The sequence below is a fragment of the Sinocyclocheilus rhinocerous genome, unplaced genomic scaffold (assembly GCF_001515625.1).
Source record: "Sinocyclocheilus rhinocerous isolate Xijiao unplaced genomic scaffold, SAMN03320098_v1.1 scaffold1148, whole genome shotgun sequence".
Taxonomy (NCBI): Eukaryota; Metazoa; Chordata; class Actinopteri; order Cypriniformes; family Cyprinidae; genus Sinocyclocheilus; species Sinocyclocheilus rhinocerous.
In genome coordinates, this window is record NW_015664019.1 from 192,647 (window position 1) to 214,941 (window position 22,295).

The 22,295-nt window shown below is 37.1% G+C and overlaps 2 protein-coding genes across 2 annotated transcripts in view; both read right to left on the reverse strand.

Moving 5' to 3' along the window:
* Positions 1-7,456, reverse strand: part of LOC107729337 (probable E3 ubiquitin-protein ligase HERC3) — a 21,589-nt gene extending 14,133 nt beyond the window's left edge. The window contains exons 1-10 of the mRNA XM_016539805.1: positions 7,354-7,456; positions 5,589-5,911; positions 5,235-5,387; positions 4,925-5,146; positions 4,714-4,805; positions 4,289-4,419; positions 3,850-4,004; positions 2,660-2,733; positions 2,066-2,190; positions 1,033-1,092 (exon numbers count right to left, since the gene is read on the reverse strand). Of these exons, the coding sequence (XP_016395291.1) occupies positions 1,033-1,092; positions 2,066-2,190; positions 2,660-2,733; positions 3,850-4,004; positions 4,289-4,419; positions 4,714-4,805; positions 4,925-5,146; positions 5,235-5,387; positions 5,589-5,814 (1,238 nt within the window). The 5' untranslated portion in view covers positions 5,815-5,911; positions 7,354-7,456. The remainder of the gene's footprint in view (positions 1-1,032; positions 1,093-2,065; positions 2,191-2,659; positions 2,734-3,849; positions 4,005-4,288; positions 4,420-4,713; positions 4,806-4,924; positions 5,147-5,234; positions 5,388-5,588; positions 5,912-7,353) is intronic.
* A 746-nt stretch (positions 7,457-8,202) lies between these two features.
* LOC107729375 (probable E3 ubiquitin-protein ligase HERC4) lies at positions 8,203-19,004 on the reverse strand. The gene is made up of 24 exons (XM_016539853.1): positions 18,790-19,004; positions 15,163-15,274; positions 15,006-15,082; positions 14,674-14,895; positions 14,438-14,529; positions 14,215-14,345; positions 13,951-14,078; positions 13,783-13,853; positions 13,574-13,683; positions 13,274-13,333; positions 13,077-13,182; positions 12,808-12,994; positions 12,564-12,727; positions 11,786-11,860; positions 11,395-11,490; positions 11,215-11,298; positions 11,021-11,122; positions 10,726-10,866; positions 10,198-10,364; positions 9,988-10,048; positions 9,496-9,566; positions 9,153-9,336; positions 8,944-9,046; positions 8,203-8,504 (listed from the first exon to the last, which is right to left on the reverse strand). Exons 1-24 carry the CDS (start codon positions 19,001-19,003, stop codon positions 8,293-8,295), a joined length of 2,970 nt encoding a protein of 989 aa, XP_016395339.1. The 5' UTR covers position 19,004; the 3' UTR covers positions 8,203-8,292.
* Between the last annotated feature and the right edge of the window lie 3,291 nt (positions 19,005-22,295).

Here is a 22,295-nt window from a genome sequence, read left to right on the forward strand (position 1 = left end):
TTAATAGAATCTGGTCGATTTGAATTTGATTTGATTGATCGGATTCATTTCAACTTGTTTCTAATGTATTTAATTAGATTTAACTGGATATGACTGATCTGATTCATTATAATTCAGTTTAGTTGGATTTGAGCATTCTGACTCATTTCAAATCAATTCAGCTGCAATTGACTGTTCATTTTTTTTCTTCAATTTGAGTCATCTAAAAAAGTAAATCATCTAAAATGTGTTTAACTATTAATTACTGTTTTGATTCAAATCCATTCGATCCAGTCTGAATCAAATAAATCTGATTTAACTTGATTTGATAGATCAGACTAAGTTGAATCCAATTACATTCATTTTGGTCAAAGAGGTTAATTGTGGTGCAATTAGACTTAGTTGATGTGATTCAATCCAAAACCAATACTATCCATTTCAATCTATAAAAATAAAGCTGCACAGTCCGTAGCGCAAATTTCTGACCTACAGAAACCTCTACTCTTCAAATGAATTAAATAAACTAGAGTTTAAATAACTTCAATACATCTAGAGTTTTATGTGTGCATGGCACCATGTGTTGCTCCAAATGCCCGTCAAGCCAGCGTTGGGACATGTGCTCAGCAGAGTTTTAAACACATACACAAAACTGCATTTTAAAATGAAGATTTGACTTCACAACCCATAATACCCCGTCTGAACACCAGCAACACCAGTTGTTGCTTATGTAACCAGATAATCTCTTAAAATGTTTTCGGCTGCAGTGCAGATTATGAACATCGAGGACTGCATCAGGCAGAATGAGGCAGAACGATTAATCAACGATTCAGAACATCAGATAAAGATATCCATCAAGTCCCATTTGCTCTGTAAGTGGGACTGTTCTTTTACAGAAAGAGCAGTAACCGGGAGCTCTGTTGGTACCTACAAAGAATTTTCCTACTGACGTTAAGCAGAAGTCACTTATGGAAAAATCCCAAGCACCCTGCTCTCCATGGCGTCACCCTGTGCGCATACGCTTACTGGCAAGGCAGAAACATCTTAACTGCTCACCTTTGGTCCAAAAAGCTGGCATTCCAACATGCAGTTGAGGAAAACAGGAGTATGATGTCACTAGATGGGGAGGAGTCAAGAGATTTGAATTCAGCATCAAAATAATAACAAATATTTTATACAACGTGCTTCGACAGATACATCACAACTGACCTCATTTATTTAAAAAATAATCATTTTAATTTTTTTGCAATTTGATAACTTCATCTCTGATTTTTTTTCGCAAGGATGCATAAAATTGATCAAAAGTGACATTTATAGTGTTACAAAAGATTACTATTTCATATAAATGCTTTTTTACTTTCAATTCATCAAATAATCATTACTGCTATGAAGCAACGCAACTGTTTTTAACACTGATAATAATAAAATAATGTTTCTTGAGCAGCAAATCATCCTATTAGAATGATTTAAAAAACTTAAACATTTTAAAGAAAATTTTAAATAAAAAATAAATAAAAAACTTGCACTCTATTCATTTACTAACTGCTTGTTTTCTTAAAAAAAACTAACACTAGCTTCTCTATTCTATCTGTTTTCTTTTTATTTCTTATACAATTAAAAAAAAAGGGCCTCTAACACTAGCTTACTCTATTCTTTTTCTATTCTATCGGTTTTCTTTTTATTTATTATATAATTAAAAAGAAAAACCTTGCTACGTGTACTGCGTTAAGCTAACTGAGACTTGTTATAGCAGGATCATGTGACACTGAAGACTGGAGTAATAATGCTGAAAATTCAGCTTTGACCACAGGAATATATTACAATTTAAAATATATTCAAATAGAAAATAGTTTCTTTAATTTGTCATAATATTTCCCAATATTACGGTTTTTACTATATACTTTATCAAATAAATGCAGCCTTGGTGGGCACTTTTGTCAAAAACAGACTGAATGATTGTGTATGTCATTCTATGAAAGTTAAATACTTTCATTTATAATCTTTAAAATAATAAATGGTTGCCAAGTGGAAGATTTCAGCGAGGCCTCTGTCATAACTGTAATCAAACCGGAAAACGTCACACACTCACTTGGTGATGCTTGAATCGCTGTTGTCATGGAGCTTCATCCTCCAGCTGTCCAGACTCTCAGAATTAATCAGAGCGATGCTTTTGGTGGTATTCACAATGCGGAAATCCTCGGGACAAGATGAACCCTGTTCTCAAACACAGACAAACACTTCAGGTCACAATATACTCCAAGTATAAACACAACAAGCCGGTTTTAATGGTTTTAGCATTAACTGGTCTAATTAAGAAGAAATAAAACATATCACATCAGTGAGAGCAACAGCAGTGTTTTTTGTCATGTCCTGTAAGCCCATTATATTGATGTAACGGCGCCACCATGTGGATAAGAGCAAGTACTGACCTCCTAGCAGCCACTTTTTTATTTTCACAAGAGCACATGTAAAACTGCCTAAATGTAAATATTAAAATAACACAGAAGCTAGTAGTATGAGCAGGTACTGACTCGCTACACTTTATATTCTGTGAAAATATATTGAAGAATGCACTAATTTATTGAATATGCTTGTAAAGGAAACATATCTAAACAATCAGTACAGCATCAGCAGAGTTGTTTCACAGCTCTAATGACACTCCAGTGAAAATCAGCATGGTTACCTCCTTAGTAGACAACAACAGGAAATTGTGATCGCCTCCACTGTGAATTTTACGGATGGTGTAGCGCTCGCCTTCTGTAGACAAAGAACATAAGTGGTTCCTTTTATACAGTAGTTATATAATAACAAAGCACATGAAGAATGAGTGTTAGTTATCTATGTGTGTTATTAATGAGTTCAAACTTATCAACAATTCTAGAATGGATACCAGGCACTTTTCTGCAAAATGCATACCTACTTTATGCTAAAAGCGTTCAATCATTTCTGCATACAGGACAGTTGACCTTATAAAAACAATCTGAAGGAGAAATAAAGAGACTCATTTTCAAATTATTACTATTTTTACACATCCACACATACCAAATTGTGCATTCAACCTTCTGTGCGGTCATCAAAACAACACACACACACACACACACACACACACATACACACATACACACTCACACTCACACTCACACTCACACTCACACAAGATCCAGCCATCAGATGAATCACAAACCAAACTACAGATCCTCTTCAATGCTGTCTATTTATATCTGACCATCCCTGCATGGACACACGGTCTCTACAACAATCCCTATCACTCCAGTTAGAGGACTAATTATTTACTCCCTCAAAATAGCAGACCCTCTATATCTGCTTCAGATGGAAAACCATTAAAGCATGGTACGCGAAACAAAACACTCAACTCCAGTGAAACTGTATGGAGGTTTTTCATTCATTATAGCCATGTACTAAAATACACATGAGTGTGCTCAAATTTACCTCTATTCAAAATACAGAAAGTGCGACTGATAATTATTTTTGTGCAACAGCTGACGTCTGAACTGTTTTATTCTTTTAATAATATTTATTTCTTCAAAAGGAATTCACATTAAATGAATGTTAAATACATACTTGGGGCAGATTTACTAAACCGGGCACATCAGCATGAGACAGCAATTCTATAAAAGTTCTGTGGCCGATCTACTGACAACGCACAAATAAAAGAACACAGATGCAGCCGGATCATTTCCATAATGACCAACACAATCTACTAAGAGCGGCACAAATGAGCAACTATCACAGCCTTGTCAAGCGCAAAATGAGATAAGGCATTAAATAATGGTGCAAATCAGTAAATTAACATTTGGCTTGTTATAATTGATTTTGATTATTTATTTAATCCATTCGAACATGTGAACATACTTGTGTGTGTATTTCCAATGCACAGGGGCTGGATGTTTCTGACAGGAAGTGGGCTCTTAGCATTTCCTCTGAGGCCTGTACCCAGCTGGCCCTGAGTGTTGCAGCCGAAAGCATAAACCAGACCAGTGGAGGGCACGAATGCCAGGGTGTGGTGCCTGTGACGTACACACAGAAGTATGCTGTCAAATATCCCTTCTCATACAATGCTTCTTTGCTAAATAAAATTAATATTGTATTAATAATAAATTGTATTAAAACTGTATTAATACACAACGGTTACTCAAAAATACTAAACAAAATATGTGCATTATCCATATGGTGTTAGTATGCTTTGGAAATGACACAAAATTAAAGCGAACACTAAAATGAAATCAGCACATTCACCAATCTAAAACAGATGGACACAGAAATGTGCATCTTGTTTAGTGCATATACTTACCGCCCACAAGCGATCTGAGACACCTCAGTGCCCATGAGCTCCATAACTCTGCGTGGAAGAGGCTCGTTTCTGGTGGAATCGTGGCCCAGCTGTCCTCTAGAACCGTTTCCAAATGTGAACAGACCCCCTTCCTGAAGCAAACACAGCACAAACAGCAATGCTTCAATGCCCAGGATTGAACGTGACAAATACAACTGAACAACTTTCCATATTAACCTACTTTAGTTCTAGAATTCTTGTCAAAACATTTTCAGACAGTAACTAAAAAAAATATAACAATTAAACTAATGGATGTTCAAATAACTACAGCAATTAGACTCAAAACATTTGGATACATATGTAAAATATTGCTAAAGGGCAACACTGTTTTCGAATGAGTATGTGTTTTTCAGCACACTGCTATACTTTGGCTGTATGATCAATACCTTTGTCAAGGCAGCGGTGTGCTCCTCTCCACAGCTGATGTACACCACCTTCTGTGAGCGCAGGAACTTGATGTGACAGGGAACAGCCTGGTCTATGAGATCATAGACAAAAATGATGCCTATTCAAGTATATAAGTACTGTTTCAAGTCCATTGCAGAATTCAAACCAGCAACCTTTTGGTTAACCTCTAGGTCAGCGTGTGCGTTTTACCTTGCTCGTCATTGAGGCCCAGCTGCCCCGCGCTGTTCTTCCCCCAGCCGAACACGGCTCCAGACAGCGACAGGGCGAAGCTGTGGTCTCCTCCAGCGCTGATCTGAGTCAGTGGGATCCCACACAGAGATCTGAGCGTTTGAGGAGACAGAGTGCTGGGCTCTCCCTTCCCTAAACCCAGCTGACCGCTGGAGTTCTCACCCCATACAAACAGCTGACCATCTGAGACGAGGAGGACAGCGGGAAACCTCATTTACTGGCACAGCAGAAGCACAGCAGAAAACAAAACTATTGATAAGTCTACACTTACCTTTTGAAAGTGCTATGCAGTGTTGGTTGCCACACATCACTTGTGAGATTCGATGCTCGCACAACTTTTTAATCAACCTAAAGAAATCAATACACTTAATTAAGAAAGCAAGTTCTGGACGACATCTCCTAACAAGTGCACCTGGTAAACCACCTGATAAATAACAATAGAAAATACATACATTTATACATATTCATATACAGTGATGACCAAGTCCACATAGAATGTGATTTTTTTTTTTGCAGTTTCTGCATCAATTGTGGGAGGAAATCTGTGAAATTACAATCCTAAGTCTATTTGTTGGGACATCACAGGCTTTTTGGAGAGAAATGAGCATCAGTTTATGTCAGTTACCTGGCCTCCATCCTCCCTTGTCATGGCCCAGCTGACCGCAGCTGTTGGAGCCACAGGCGTAAACGCTCCCATCATGCAACAGGAAGAGCGAGTGTTGGCTGCCGCACACAACTTCTTTAAGACCCTTCCCGTCGAACATGCAACAGCTCCTCGGCTCAAAGACAAACGCCTCCGACGCCCCGATGCCCAGCTGACCCGAGGCACTGCTTCCCCAGCACAGCATCATGATTCACACATAAAGAGGGAGAGAGATGGAAGGGTCCGGAATCAGGGAGAGCTCCTAGGATGTACCGCCTTGCCGTCTCCGCCTGTACGTGACGGATCTGGAACAGAACACAAAGTCTGGCATGAGACGCTGGAAAGCAAATAGGTGAGAAATCAGTAGAGGGGAAGGGAAGAGGTCACACCCCATTCCTCTTTCCATATTGGGCAGTGTGTGTGTAAATGACAGCTAGTGTGGACGGCCGGGCCCTTGAGACAAGAATGCAGATCATAAACCGCCTAGTGTGGTTAAATAAAAAACCCACAGATTTACTAATGCATCTGTCTAACTCCAAAACCTACTGAATCATCACAATTCATTGGATTCACTCTCTAAAACATGTACTAATAAAAGTGGGCGTATATGTCTAGGCAGGGGACAGGTTTGTGTACTCAGTTATCATACTAGGGCGGACAAAATATTTTAATATATTTACAATTTTGTTAGCAATATATATCCATGCAACATCATGAATATTACAATTATTTTAATTCCTGAACTCCTGAACTTACGTTTAACGTTTAAACGATTTGAACGTTTAAATCGAATTCTGTCGAATTCAGTACCATGTATCATACTGTACGATCAAGTTGAATTCAAGGCAAAGGCAAATTTTGTACCATTCGAATTATCACATTTTTGAAGAGACATGCGTTCCGAACGTTCGACTTTTTGCATACTACTGGTGCGTTCTGAAACTTTGAATCGAATTCTAGCGCAAATGCAACCTATTGTTGGCAAAGGTAACGTTACGTTCTGAACATTAGAATCTAATTTTGAACGGAAACATTTTGATATTCATAAATGGGTACTGCTGAACGCTCGAATACATTTTCTATAGAATCATAGGAGTGTTCCGAAAATTCGAATCTAATGTCTGGAGAATCATAGGCGTGTTCTGAACGTTCGAATCATATTTTTGAGCATCATGAACAAATTCAGAACGTTCGAACCTAATTGTTGGGACATCATATAGGCGCGTTTCGAAATAACAAATTATTGGAGACGTGTGCGTTCAGAATATTCCGACTTTGTGCGTGTTATTGGCGCGTAAGTTACTGAAAGTTCGACATTCAAATCGATTTTATGAACGTCATGGGCGTTTCCCGAACCTTCTAATCAAAAGTGCTTATGACGGTCAGAAATGTCTAGATAGGCTGCACGCTAGGTTTAGAAACACAGCGGAAATCTTTCAAAAGTGGGTTCAATCTGAGTTCGGCCTGTAAGAACAAGCCTGACACATTTCATGTCTTTAATAAGCCAAATCATGATGTAGTTCATATACTGCAGATGATAATACTCAAACATCTCATCGGGCTGTGCATGCGTTAAATACAGTACCTCAATACTAATATTCAGGATAATATCAGGACAAACTGACACATAAGTTAACTGCGCACTGACACTCACTAAACTGTCATCACGCAAATGCTGTGCCCTGTCTAACACAAGTCAAAAATAAACAGATATTTAGGGAGATGATTTAAAGCAGATAAATGTTACCTGGTAATATGCATTTCGTCTCCTGTTTATTTTGACCGTATATTACTGGAATGGTTTCAGTTTAATGGTTCCGACAAAAACAAGGAAGTTACGACTCAGATTACGGCGTCTCTGATCACGTGACTTCTGTCAACCAGCTCTTTAATAGTGTTTGGGTCACTAGAGGGCGACACATGTGGTCCTGATGTGCACATCAGTTAATTAATATAGTTTATTAACAAATGCAGTGTTGGAGACTGATTTGATTTAAAGTTTTGGCATCAGTAATTGTACACGAAATAGCAAAGCAGCATGTCAGATGTAAAAAGTCAAGATTTCCAATTGATAATATAATATTAAAACTATAATATAACATTCTGTGTATGTTTAAACTCTAGTGCATAAGTATGGTTAAAATATGTGGAATTTTATGTTGTTTCAGGCCTGGAGTAAATTGTAGCGGAGATGAAAAAAAATCCAATAAAAAATTAGTTGGCACAAATCTTGTTTTTAAGACTGATTTTTACATTGGAGAAGAGAGAAAAACAACTCAAAAATCCACACTTCTTTTTCTAATGTTTTTATTTTTAAAAAATTCATTATTTAATCTTGGTTTGAAAAAATACAAATAAAATAAATAATTATTTAAAATAGAAGTTTACATTTAAAATAAAAAGAATTATATTAACATTTATTTCAAATTAAGTTCATAATACAACACATCACAGAAATTACAGCATTTAGAAAACAAACCTCTCCTATTTCTCTGGTAGTGGTTATAAATGTAAACTTTGTACTTTCCTTAATTTTTTTCACACATTAAAGCAGAAACTGATTGTTAAAGTTCTTACAACAAACCCCGATCTCGCGTATATATTAAGAAATATATATTTATATTTAATGCCAAGAAAGATAAAGGATCAAACTTTTGATTTTAGTTAGTGTACTCCAGCATCTGCCTCATTCTTCCCAGAACCCCCTCTTGTGGTTGATGGCTTCAATTACTTTAGCCTTTAGCGTTTCCTTCTTCTGATAAACAGGAAGGTCTAGCAGAGCATGGCAGGTGAGGGCCTGTGGTAGATGGTCCTGAGTAAAGCTGAACAGGGGTCTCACTCTCATCTTCACCGCACTCATACCCAGAATGGGCACTTTCTCGAACCCTGTCAAGAACACTAGAGAAAGGAAATGGGGGAAGAGTTATTTGAAAACACTCTGGATGTGTCTTGGCATACAGTACAAAGTCAAAATTGTAGGAGTAGCTAGAGTAGATGCAACAACAACAACTAAAAAAATTAAGTGTGACTTCTTAAAGGGGTCATATAATGCTATATGCACTTTTACAAGTTGTTTGAACTGAAATGTGTGTTGGCAGTGTGTGTACACAACCACCCTAAAATGATAAAAATCCACCCAGTGGTTTTTTGTTAATCTACTAAAATCTTTACCCCTTTCTCTGAAATTTTAACCAAACTATGTTACAGATTTTTCATTAAGACCTTAAAGAATCATATCAACTTGTGGAAAATGGGCATCCTTATGACCCCTTTAAACCACATCTCTTTTCAAAAAACTCTGAACTTACACAAATGTGAACTGTACTAGTGAACTTACACAGAAAGGCCTTCTTCTCATTTGATGTCAGTTCATCAAACACCTCCCAGAATGAGATGATGGTTGGATGCCCAGCATAAAATGATCCTTCATATGTAGTGTTCTATTGATTGAAAGAATACATGTAGACAGTATTCACAATCGTTCACAATGTCAAGAGCATAGTAGTTATGACATGTCTGTTTGACATATTATGTGTTAGCATGGACCTGTTTGAGTATGTCCCAGTCATATTCCTCACTGCCCACCAGCACACCTCTCAGCTCCTCCGGTTCAAACATCTCCACCATGCATCGGTCACATGCTTTGAAGAAGCCTCTCTTGAATTCTTCAAACACTTCCTCCACTGATTTATTCAGGATATAATCCACATACTTGTCCACAAAGTCTTCTCTGTTGCAGAAATTATATTTAACAATAAAAAAATTTTTAGTTTAAAAAAAATAAGAATAAGAATAAGCAAAAAGAATACAATGCTCTAGTGGTGGTTATTTTGGCATCTCTGTAAAATGATCTTTCTCAAAAAAAATGTATAAAATAAAAAGCCCTGACCTGTTAGAATTTGTGACCATTTTTCCTGGCTCAGCTGGATCCAGTTCGATTTCTATTCCATTCCATATGATCTTATGTATAAAGATAAAAAAAAAACTCTTATTTTTCAAGAAATAACGGGTCTCATTCATCAGTGTGCACATTATTTGTGTGTGAAATCTGTGTAAAAACATGATCACATTATCACTAGCAACTGATGATTCACCAATAACTTTCATTCTAAAATATATTAGAAATTTATGAAAAAATGTCGAATAAAAAAAATGAAAAAACTGAAATCATACGCAAAATTCACACACTCTGGGTGGCCTTATAAACATGTTAAGATTACATTTTATAAATAGATATTTTAATATATTTCAATATATTTCATCATAAATAAGTAAAAAACTGGTGAGGATCCTCTGCATAAAACGCAGTTATGTGTATGTACAGCTGGTTAATGATACGTTCGGGTGTGTTTTATGCAAAGTACATGAGAATCAAACTAACCGTGTAGTACATCTCCATTTCCTCAACATCCTCGCTGTAGTCTAGGATGTACTGCAAACTCCTGAGAACATCATGTTTCAGATTCATTAAACAATGTTACTCGATATGTGATAGATGGCAGCACATTCATACAACATGGACATGCATTTTAGCAGTGATACAAAAATATACCAAGAGAATCGAGATAACATTAATTGTAAAAACACTCACTTGCCAAGACCTGAATCAAACTCAATCAAGTCTTCAAGAGATGGTTTGACATTGAGAAGTTTCTTGAACAAGGCTAAAGGAAAAGGCAGATGCACTACAGAGTTGTTGTTGAAGGCCAAGCCACACAGAATCCCAAACAGGAAGTACTTCTCCGTCTCCACGCTGAGCTGGTGTGGGATGATATGTGGTTAAGGCCAAAGAGAACAATAGGAAAACACAAAAGCGGCATTAGGTATCTTACGGGCCGTTCACACATTTTCCATTCTATGTAAACGCGCACTGGCCCGCTCATGTCTCACTTCTTTTGCAGCATCTAGCGCATGACACAGTATTCTGAGTTCAAGTTAAAAGAAGTTCAACTTTTTTTAAAAATGTCTCGAGACCTTGCATTTTTTCCCCATTCCACTGTCCACATCTCACATTTTTTCAAAGCAAATACATGTGTGAATGGTATGTAACCTGATTTAACTAAACTTTGTTACATTTACGTCTTTAGCATGATCTAATGAAAAAGAGTTTTTGCCTTACCTGTGCTGGGAACCAGCTCATAGTTTGGTTATCATTGTACATAAACATCTGAGACTCTGGTGCACGAAGCTCTTGAAACACGTTGTGAAAAAAGTCCCTTCTGTTGACATTTGTTCTTCTCATATCCTCCGTGTAAAACACCTGTGTTAGATAACCAAAATAATTCATTCATACTGCAGCTCATAACTCTGTTTGTATGGTCCTGTCTTGGGTTTAAAATAAATAAAATTTATAAAAATAAAAAAATGCCCTGTATGTTATCCAATTAAAGCTTTGCATTGTTCTCTTTCCTTACCGACAGCCAAAATTCTCGGAGTTGTTGCTGAGTGGCCATTCTCAGCTGAGAGAAACTGTCCTCCAGCAGCGCTGTGCGTCTCAGGGTCAGTGGAAAACAACCCTGCAAATAAAATATTTCATTCTGTGTTTAAAAAAAAGAATTCCCAGGAAACCTTCAGGTTGATTTTTTTTTTAAGGCCAAAACAAAATTACCTGCCACACTCTGTTCTTCATATAGCTACATTTGGCCTCCAGGTTAAAGATGCATGGAAGTGATATAAGATTTTTTAGGATTGCCTAAAAAAAAAAAAATATCATGTTCATGTTAGTTGATCTGAAATTTGGATGCATATCATATCATATCAGATATGGCCAAATGCCTTTGGTGCTCACATTGTAGTAGTTTTGCTGGTCTATCACTGCTTGGATTTGTCCAGTCCAGTTCAACATCACCCAGTTGTTATTCATATCGTCATTGATGGTTTGCAGCTGTTGATTTGGGGGAAACAAAATTTTCTAGTATTTTTGGTTTTCTTATACAAAATGTTTATTGTAACTGGAATTAATATTCAAATAGTATATTAGTTCTGAAAATATCAGCAGATAACTATGGTTGAATTAAATCTAATCTAAATGTGTTTTCAAATATGTTTTTAACTTCAGTCATATTTGTATGACAAATACAGTGATTGCTTCCATATTTACTGTTGCCAATCAAAAAGATATAGATGATATTGTATAATTATCGGCCAAAAGCCAATACACACAATTTTTTGGTTCTCACCACATCTAGTAGATCATTGATCTCATTAATAATGAAATCACTCTTTGTGATGTTTCTGTTAGCACTGCAGCAGACCTTCAGAACAAAGACACAAATGCATAAGAAATTTAAAGGTTAAAGGGATAGTTCACCCAAATATGAAAATTCTGTCATTAATTACTCACCCTCATGTCATTCCAAACCCGTAAGACCTTCGTTCATCTTCGGAACACAAATGAAGATATTTTTGATGGAATCTAAGAGCTCTCTGACTCTCTCAAAGACAGCAATGATCCTAACATGATCAACGCACTGAAACGTAGCAAGGAGATCGGTAAAATAATCCATGTGACACCAGGGGTTCAACCGTAATTTTACGAAGCTACCAGAATACTTTTTTGTGCGCAAGGAAAACAATAATAACAACTTATTCAACAATTCTTTTCCCCGAGTTACCGTCTTCCGCCATTTTTGAGAGTACCCCAGAACGTAATCAGCATTGTTTACGTTCAGTAGACAGCGCTTGCATGCTGAACGTAAACAACGCTGATTATGCGGAAGACGGTAACTCGGGGAGAAGAATTGTTGAATAAGTTGAAAAAGTATTCTCGTAGCTTCGTAAAATTACGGTTGAACCCCTGATGTCACATGGACTATTTTACCGATGTCCTTACTACGTGAGTAATTAATGACATAATTTTTATTTTTTGGTGAACTATCCCTTTAAATGTTTACTTCTGATGAAATATATAATATATATATATATATATATATATACATACAAATACAATAAAGGCACCTGATAGACCATCGCAAGGATCTGCACAAATTTCGGCAGGCGTGTTTTTATGTCCAAGTTCATACTGTCAGCAGCAATCCTGCCAATCATAGAAGTTGAAGCTTTTCTAAATAACTTCACCAGGCCTTTGAGCCAACCATCAGGGAGTTTGGACCAGTACTTCTCTGAGAATATAACATACAAATACTTAGACAAATACAACAAGGACAACAACATAAAGGCTGAAAAGTTCTCCCAGCTTTACCTAACACCTTGTGAGCATCAGGATCCAGCTGAAGGATTTTGGAGGCCAGAGCTTCAGTGAGTTCAGTTCTTTGTTGTTTCTTGAGACGTCTGATGAGCTCAGGGAGGAGAAGATAAACTCTCAGCGATTCCACACCAGTTGGATTTGGATTCAGAGATGGCAGCATCTGTTCAACCACCTTCACTACCTGAGATACACAAACCACTAACTGCATCTTATTGTTTAAAATGTAAAGAACATTTTTTTGCAAATGTTGGATTCATCATTACCTCTGATATCAAGCTTTCATTCTTTGATAACTTTGCAAAGGATGTTTTAACCAGATCAAAATCCAACCCACAATGATCATCAGATGTCTGATAATGTTGGTCGCAACTAAAAAAAAACAGAAATTTAGATTATGATTTTAGGCACAGAAAGGAGGAATTACTAGACAAGACTATCTAATTGTGATTAGGATATTTACCTTGTTTTGAGGAAGCTTCCATTCAGAGAGGCAGCAGAGGAGAATACTTTGTTTATGTCCCTGTAAACAACAAAGCTCTACTTTAAATAATATTGTTTACAGTCTTTGATATTAATTAATATGTTTTATTTTTTATTATTATTATTAATTTATATCTCATTGGGACATATGTCTCGATTCATTTATGTTAAGAAAATCTATTTTATGGATAGATAACACAAATGGGTACACAAACTCAGGAGCCTTTAGCATTTTTAACTCACTGTAAGCACTATATATAAAACTGAGTCAAGCACTCACTTCTTAACCATTTTCCTTGGTTCACTTCTAGATAGCCATCGCCCAATCATTCTGTCATCTAATGTCAAAATCCCTCTGCTTGGATTTGGTTTGGACTCATTCCCAGGTTCCTACAACACACACACACACAAAACACATAAGTAATCACAGTGCAGCAATAATTTCATCGTTAAACAATATGTGAATTAAAACTGCCTGTCTTACTGTACCTTGAAAGACAAGGCAAAGGAATGATTCTCCCCAGCAAGGAGTTTTTCAATCGTATATTCATGATTACATTCTGTGTGCAACAAATGTTTAGTTCAGTTCAGAGTTCTGAACAACATCTTGAGTAAAAAGTATTCATTATAAAATAACCAAAGATGATTTATAATTACCAGTTGGCAGATCCACAGGGTAAGGCACAGACTTATTGATCATTTCTCCGTTTCCCAGCTGCCCTTGTGTCCCACATCCAAACGAGTAGATCAGCTTTGACGATGTGACTGATACGAGTGTGTGATGTCTTTATGAATGAAAGAATCAAAAGCCTAATTACTGAGCAGAACTCAAACATCAGACATGTTAACCATGTGAGGAAAGAAATCTTTACTCTTGCTCTGAGATGCTGATTGCTAATAAAGCTTATGAACAGTCTTTACCTCCCACATGTGACCTGTGACACTTCAGATCCCCACAGTTCAGCAACCACCCGCGGATGATGTTCATCTTTAAATGAGTTGTGCCCAAGCTGACCAGAACCTCCGGATCCAAATGTGAACACTGTGCCGCCCTGAAACATAAACCATTACGCTTTCTGTCCAGTTTGTTGTGTGCTAAATATGGTATTACAAATTGGATATATAAAATATTACAAAATAACACCTTTGATAAAGTGGCAGTGTGTTCCCCTCCACATGAGATGGACACAGTTTTCTTCCGGTTCAGACTATTTACAACCGTTGGGACGTGTCTGTCTGTGGTAGTAAAATTAATCACTTCCAAATACATCATATTCATGCTTTGATGTAGATTTGACACAGTATTGCACAAATTTAATACATTTATATGTAGTTTCATACTGTTACTGATTTAGCTTTTATATGATGAAATAATCAGACCTGTAGTGTCTCCGAGGCCCAGCTGTCCAGCAGAGTTCTTTCCCCATCCAAACACGACTCCAGAGAGAGACAACACAAAGCTGTGGTCTCCTCCAGCGCTGATCTGAGCCAGCGGGATCCCACTCAGACTCTGAACATGTTGAGCAGACGGAGAGCCGGGATGATCTTTCCTCAAACCCAGCTGACCATGAGAGTTCTCACCCCATACCAACACCTGACCATCTGAAAGAGCAACAGCTCTGAACATCTACACTCAAATCTCAATCAATTCATCTCAATCATGAGGTGTCAAAAGATAAAAGAAAAATGGCAGATGGAATACTTGTGAATACCCTTGGTTAGTGCCATTGAATGATGGTCTCCACATACGATCTGAATCACCTGCCTGTTATCCAGACCTTTGAGAGGCCTGCAGAGACAAGACAATCTGTCAGATATTTGTTATTATCATTTATGGTCATTTACACTGTTTTGCCTACAAAAACATACTTGCACACAGTAGATTTGTCCATAATGAGAACATTTCCTCCATTAGCAAGAAGAACTGCACCATCTCCTCCACAGACGATCAGTCTGATTTTATTCTTTAGCTGTAGTTGCTCTGGAGTAAATAAAATATTTTCATCAGTTCAACTTTTGTTTAGACTATAAATAAACAAATAAGACACTTATATAATTATGATTAATTCCATTAATAAGTCAAAACATTATAGGCTACAGTATAGCTCAGGAGCTCATGTAATTTCAAATATAAACATATGAAAATAATGTCGTCTTCAAATTTATGAATTAAATAAAGTATCATTTGGTGAAACCTATCATACTCAGTTTTCCATCATGATCATAGTCTTCACTGCGCAATCTCAGGACCGAGACATTCCCATCCCGGATAAATCCAGCAAAACTCCTTCCAGCTGACATGTCCTGAACTGCTGTTTTCGGACATAAGGATCGTATTCCAGAATCGCCATGTTTGACTTGGTCAGGCTTTACCAGCCCCAAACCCTCTCTGACCTGCGCTCCCCAAAAACACAACATGACCACAGCTGATGCACGAGAAGATCAGACTCCAGAAGAGTCTCTCTGCAGTGCATCCTGGTCTGAGGAACACACTCTCGTTATATATAAAGAGAAAACGAGAGCGAAACCAATGACTGTTTCGAAAATCATCGATTTCTTACGAAACGAAAGTAATGTTTGTAGTCATGCTTCCGCGTTTGTAGTGAGTCGTAGACAACGAATGCATGATAATGGGAAAACGAAAGCAGCATCTAAACAAAACTCCTCCACGGTTTCATTTATTTCATAAAATTACAGCCAACTGATTAAAAAGAGTGTAGCGCGCGTTGTCACACGTTACAATTAAACAAGTTCTACAATGACTTTCAGGAGGGTCGACTTTTTAAATGATTTATCCAGTTTTTAGGGGTAATAATCTATATTATCATTAATACAGGTATTATCTATATCTATAATCTTAGATTGTAAAAAAAATATTAAATAAAAAATATTTTAATACATTTATTTTTAATACAACACATCAGAGAAATTACAGCATTTTGAAAAATCTCTCTTATCTAATGTCAAAGTTCTAGAAACAGAAATCACCACCAGCACCAGAAATCTTTATCTGTTTGTGGATATAAAAGAAGTAAGGATCAAGCTGGATCTGTGACTTTTGATCACAGAAGAGCCCAGAACTCCAGCATCTGCCTCATTCTTCCCAGAACCCCCTCTTGTGGTTGATGGCTTCAATTACTTTAGCCTTCAGCGTTTCCCTCTTCTGATAAACAGGAAGGTCTAGCAGAGCATGGCAGGTGAGGGCCTGTGGTAGATGGTCCTGAGTAAAGCTGAACAGGGGTCTCACTCTCATCTTCACCGCACTCATACCCAGAATAGGCACTTTCTCGAACCCTGTCAAGAACACTAGAGAAAGGAAAATGCGGGAAGAGTTATTTGACAGCACTGTAGAGTAGATGTGTTTTGGCATACAGTACAAAGTCACTACCTCAAAATCATAGGAGCAGCTTGAGCAGACAGAAAAACTGAAAAAATTAAGTTTGATTTCTTAAATAAGATCCAATTTTGACAAATGTAATTTTCAGTAATTACTAGACACAAACACAGCACCATTAATTCTAATCACTAGTGAACTTACATAGAAATGCCTTCTTCTCATTTGATGTCAGTTCATCACCATAAGCTGGTGGTTAAGGCCAAAACGAAAATATAGTAAATTGTAAAAACACAGTGTATATCACATTAAAAGTGGCCTGACTTAAAACTTGATTACCTTGTACGTCTTTTGCATAATGACCTAATTAAAAAGTCTTTGCTTTACCTTTGTTGGGAGCCAGCTCAGTGTTGTCGTCATTGTACATGAGCAGCTGAGACTCTGGTGCACAAAGCTCTTTAAACACGTCAAGAAAAAAGTCTTTCTTGTTGACATCTGTTCTTCTGCTCACATCCTCCTTGTAAAGCACCTGTGTTAAATAACCAAGGGAATTAATTCATGCTGCAGCTCATAACTCTGGATGTCTGTTGCTGTCTTGGTCTAGTAAAAATAAATTCAGTACAAAGTACTTGACGTTTTTGAATCAAAACTTCACATAAATTCAGTGTATGTGAATTCAGAGAAGTTCTTGCCTTACCGAGTACCGACAGCCATCTTGTGTGATCTTCTGAGGGATCAGCTGTTCTCAGCTGATGGAAACAATCCTCCAGCAGAGCTGTGCGTCTCAGAGTCAGCTCAAAATTGCCCTGTAACAAAAGCATTTAAAAAATCTGTGAGCACACAGAACACGGACACAAAACAAATTTTCAAGACAATTTCAAGTTGATGAATTACCAGCCATTCTCTGTTTTTCAAAATGCTACATTTGGCCTCCAGGTTAAACATGTATGGATATGGTTTCAGATTGTTTAAAGTTGTCTGTAACAGAACAAAAAAAGCTATTTTATCTGAAATATACATATATATCAGATGTGCGGCCAAACATCTTTGGTACTCACATCGTAGAAGTGTTTAAATGCCACATATAAACCAATGTCAGTCCACCAACAATACTTCAAATCTTCCTCAGTGGCATGCAGCTGTTAATGTGGGGAAAATAAATATCTGGTATTTTATCTTTCTTCAAACATTTCCATTGTAAACTTCAATTAGTGGCAATCAATATACTGTAGCAGACCAGTATTTGACATTTAGAAATAATCAACAGACAGCCATGGTCGTTAGGAGTGTTAGTTTCTCCTTGTGTTACATCTTCAATATAGCTACATAATAGCTAGTCTCATCATCTATCAACTTCATCTATCTTCCACCCTGTTCCCATACTGGTTAACCACTGGTAAGAATTTCACAATTTTTGGTTCTCACCATAATTATTAGATCATTGATCTCATGGATGATGAAATCACTCTTTGTGATGTTTCTGTTGGTATTGCAGCAGACCTTCACAATAGAAACGTTATTGTTTAATGATGATGATGTTCATCTCTAAATGAGTTGTGCCCAAGCTGACCAGAACCTCCGGATCCATATGTGAACACTGTGCCGCCCTGAAACATAAACCATTACACTTTCTGTCCAGTTTGTTGTATGCTAAATATGGTATAAATATTGTATTTGCACATACGATCTGAATCACCTGCCTGTTATCCAGACCTTTGAGAGGCCTGCATAAGACAATCTGTCAGATAGATATTTGTTTTTACCATTTATGGTAATTTATGGATACATAAACAAACCTGCACACAGTAGATTTGTCCATGACCAGAACTTTTCCTGAATCAGAAAGAGGAACCGCACCATCTCCTCCACAGACAATCAGTCTGATTTAGTTATTCTTTAGCTGTAGTTGCACTGGAGTACCATCATTACATTTCCGTTCAGACTACAGACATAAAAACAGACTAATTTAGCTAATTTACACTTTACTTCGACAAACCATGGTTCACTGCAAAACTCAGACAGCTCCGTCAGGCTAAAATAGTCCAACATTACACAGTACAGCTCAGTAGCTCCTGTACTTTCAAATATAAATATATTCAAGACTTTTATCTGTAAGTATTATATATTTATGTAAACTTTATGAATGAAATAAAGTATCATACTCAATTTTCCATCATGATCATAGTCTTCACTGCGCAATCTTAGGACCGAGACCTTCCCATCCCGGATAAATCCAGCAAAACTCCTTCCAGCTGACATGTCCTGAACTGCTGTTTTCGGACACACAGATCGTATTCCAGAATCGCCATGTTTGACTTGGTCAGGCTTTACCAGCCCCAAACCCTCTCTGACCTGCGCTCCCCAAAAACACAACATGATCACAGCTGATGCATGAGAAGATCAGACTCCAGAAGAGACTCTTGGCACCCCTGGTCTGAAAAACACAATCTCGTTAAATATAAATCGAAAACGAGAGCAAAGCTGGCGGACTGTCAGGCAGGTATTTAGCGAGTTCACACGAAACAAAAGTATCAGTGATAGAAATCCACAATGTTGGCATGTTGTTATTTTTCCGCGTTTATAGCGAAGACTCGAATGTAGGTACTTGAAGTGCTTTAAAAAAATGCTGTTATTTTTTCAGCCCTGGGTTGGTGCATTTCTTCAATGAAATATAATATTCATTATGTAGGCCTATAGATCAGTGGTTTGTGTGCGTTTTATTCTATAAAATCGTACTGTGCTGTAAATCACTTTATTCTATGCAACACAAAATAAAGAGACGCTGTCAGTCACCTAAACCAGTGCAGCATCGATCATCGCCTGCATGGATTGCATTCAAAAATATTTCTTTTATCCGTAAAGATACTGAATCTAATTACGTTGGATTTTATTTTTTATCAGAACTGTGCACCAACTGTTTATGGAAAGTTGTGGAGTCACAGCATCTCTCAGTTATGACGTTTCCCTGAAAATGCGTATAAATAGTACGCCAAATACAAACGGTCACGGTGCGTGTGGAGAGATGAAGCGAGGACTCAAGTGCAGGATGAATGGTTCTTTCTTTTAATAATAAAATGAACCAAAAACAAACTAAAACAACCACGAGGGGGAAAAACAGACAGGCAGGCTAGGAACTGCACGACATGCAGACATAACACACACAATGAAAAACGATGGAGCAGCACAGGATTACAGGCACCAGGAGAATAAATAGGAAACCAAATGAGGAGGCTAGCCAGGGAGACACAGGTGGAGCAACTTAAACAATAATGAGGTAACAAGTTGGGCGGGGCAAGACAATAGACAGGAGAGAGCACATGGCACCAAACAAACACAACACAAGCCATGTGCTCACAGAAAACAGTGTCATCTGGTGGCCATCCTGGGCACACCAGCTGAAGACTGTGACAAACAGAAAATTGTGCTATTGATAAGCAGAAATTGACTTTGGCGTGCATATGATACGCATGTGTTTTTGACGTGCATTTAATACGCAGTTTTTGTGTACATATGATCTGCATCTACCCCACACCCCTAATCGCGTATCATATGCACGCCAAAGTCAATTTCTGCGAATAAATAGCAGCTACGCCAAATCGAAACATTAACTCGTGCTATTGATACGCACTTTTCATGAGATCGGGTTACAGCTCCGGCACGAGAACCATCACTGTTACGGTGCAGGATAACAAAGACCGGTTGATTACACTTGAATTACTTTTAAATGTATAACTGTTACTAATAAAATGTTTGTTAAACATTAGACAGAGAGGGATAGCAAGTGCAAAAATTTTCCTCAGTGAAAACACCTGTGTGTCTCCTGTCACTGAATAATTACACATGCTATAAGGTTGATGAGAGTGAATAATGCGTCAGTCTGTCAACTATGGTTAATACTCCCATGTCCCATCTGTATGTGAGTATCTATACAGCTATGCAGAAACACTGGGAATCAAGCCCAGACCCATACTAATATGGAGTATGCATTCCTACATTAAATCAAACATAGGCTATCTATAATGCTAAATTTACTTTTAAAATGTTTTAATTTTAAACATGCATTAGCACTGGACCTCATTAATAGTGAGTAATGGTTAGTTAATGAGACAGTCTGTTTTTTATGTTTACTTAAGGTATTTGTGCATTATAAACTTTTTTCTATTATTGCTTATTGTCTTACAAGTATACTGTTTTTTTTTTCTGGATGCAATACAAATTCAGCAGTGCCATTTTGATGTCAAAAAATGCACTTAATTCCAACACTACTTTGGTATATATAACTAATGATTAAAAGACCTAGTAACTTATTTGCGGGCTGCGTTTGGCAGAAAAACAGCATGCAGCTTGTATTAAGGCCAGAAGAAACAATCCACCACTTTAACTTCCCCTGGAACCATATGTGTACCTTGATTCATCAGTGATGACTGTTCAGCGTCTCTCTGATGTCAGGAATGATAATACAACAGGTGTGGTCTTGTTTGGAATGATAAGGTCTTCACTCTAAAGGGAATTATTTGAAAAGCCTTTTTTATTATTTTTTTATTACTATAGGAGTAGTTTACAAATAAATATGCCTAGAAGCTAACATTTTTTTTTTTACAATATATTTCTGGCAGGTAAAAGAAAGAAAAAAAAATACCCTTAAACCTTTAAAAAAGACTCTTTGGAATGCTAACATGCAAGCCTTCAAAAACATTTGATGTTAACCACCTGGTGAAAACAGGTGTGACTATACTTAACACTGACCGTTCAACTCAGAGCCAAGCATCATGCTCAGAAAGAAAACAGTGGTTCAGTATGAGAATAGAAGTCCATCGTCAGAGTTACACTTACATCTATAAAGTATGGCTATTTTGACTTGTGGTTTCCCATGCGAAACCACTTGATGATGTTTGCAGTGGTTTCCAGACCAAAGTGTCAAAATGATGACAGATATTGGCACCAGAATCCACGCTGCATGCCTGTTTTATGATTCCAATTAATCATAATGCTCTGGCAATCACTGTGTTCTGTGCTACTGAAAAACACTCCCAGAAACGAAATAGAGACTTGCAGCCATTGAAAGCATTGTTGGCTGTTACAGTATATATTGCTTTTTATTTTACACTTTCTCACACACTTTTAAAAATAAAGGTTACAAATAGGAGTTCTTACAGTGATGTCATAGAAGAACCATTTTTGGTTCCTTAAAGAACCTTTCAATGAACGGTTCTTAAAAGAACCATTTTTTTCTTAGTGTGAAGAACATTTGAATAATCTGAAGAACCTTTTTTCACTATAAAAACCTTTTGTGTAACTGATGTTGAGGTTCTTCATTGAACCATATGCCAATAAAGAACCTTTATTTTTAAGAGTGTATTCACCTATTTGCTGCTTTTCTTATATAATTTATTTTTGGTTGGCTCATAAACATTTTATCGCCAAAAGGGACTACTGCTCTTTATTGTATACCTGTAAACATTTTTGTGCAATATTTCTTTTTCTATTTTAAGTGTTAAAAAAGTTTCAAGTTCAAGTATAAAGAAAAGTTCAAGTATTAAGTTCCATATAGAAATGGCATAACACGGCCCCTAACATGTTAAAGCCGAATGTGTGATGAGTCTGATGACTCTTTCATGTTTTATGTTCATCTCTGATTTCATCTCGTTTCAGTGAAATTGTGTAGACC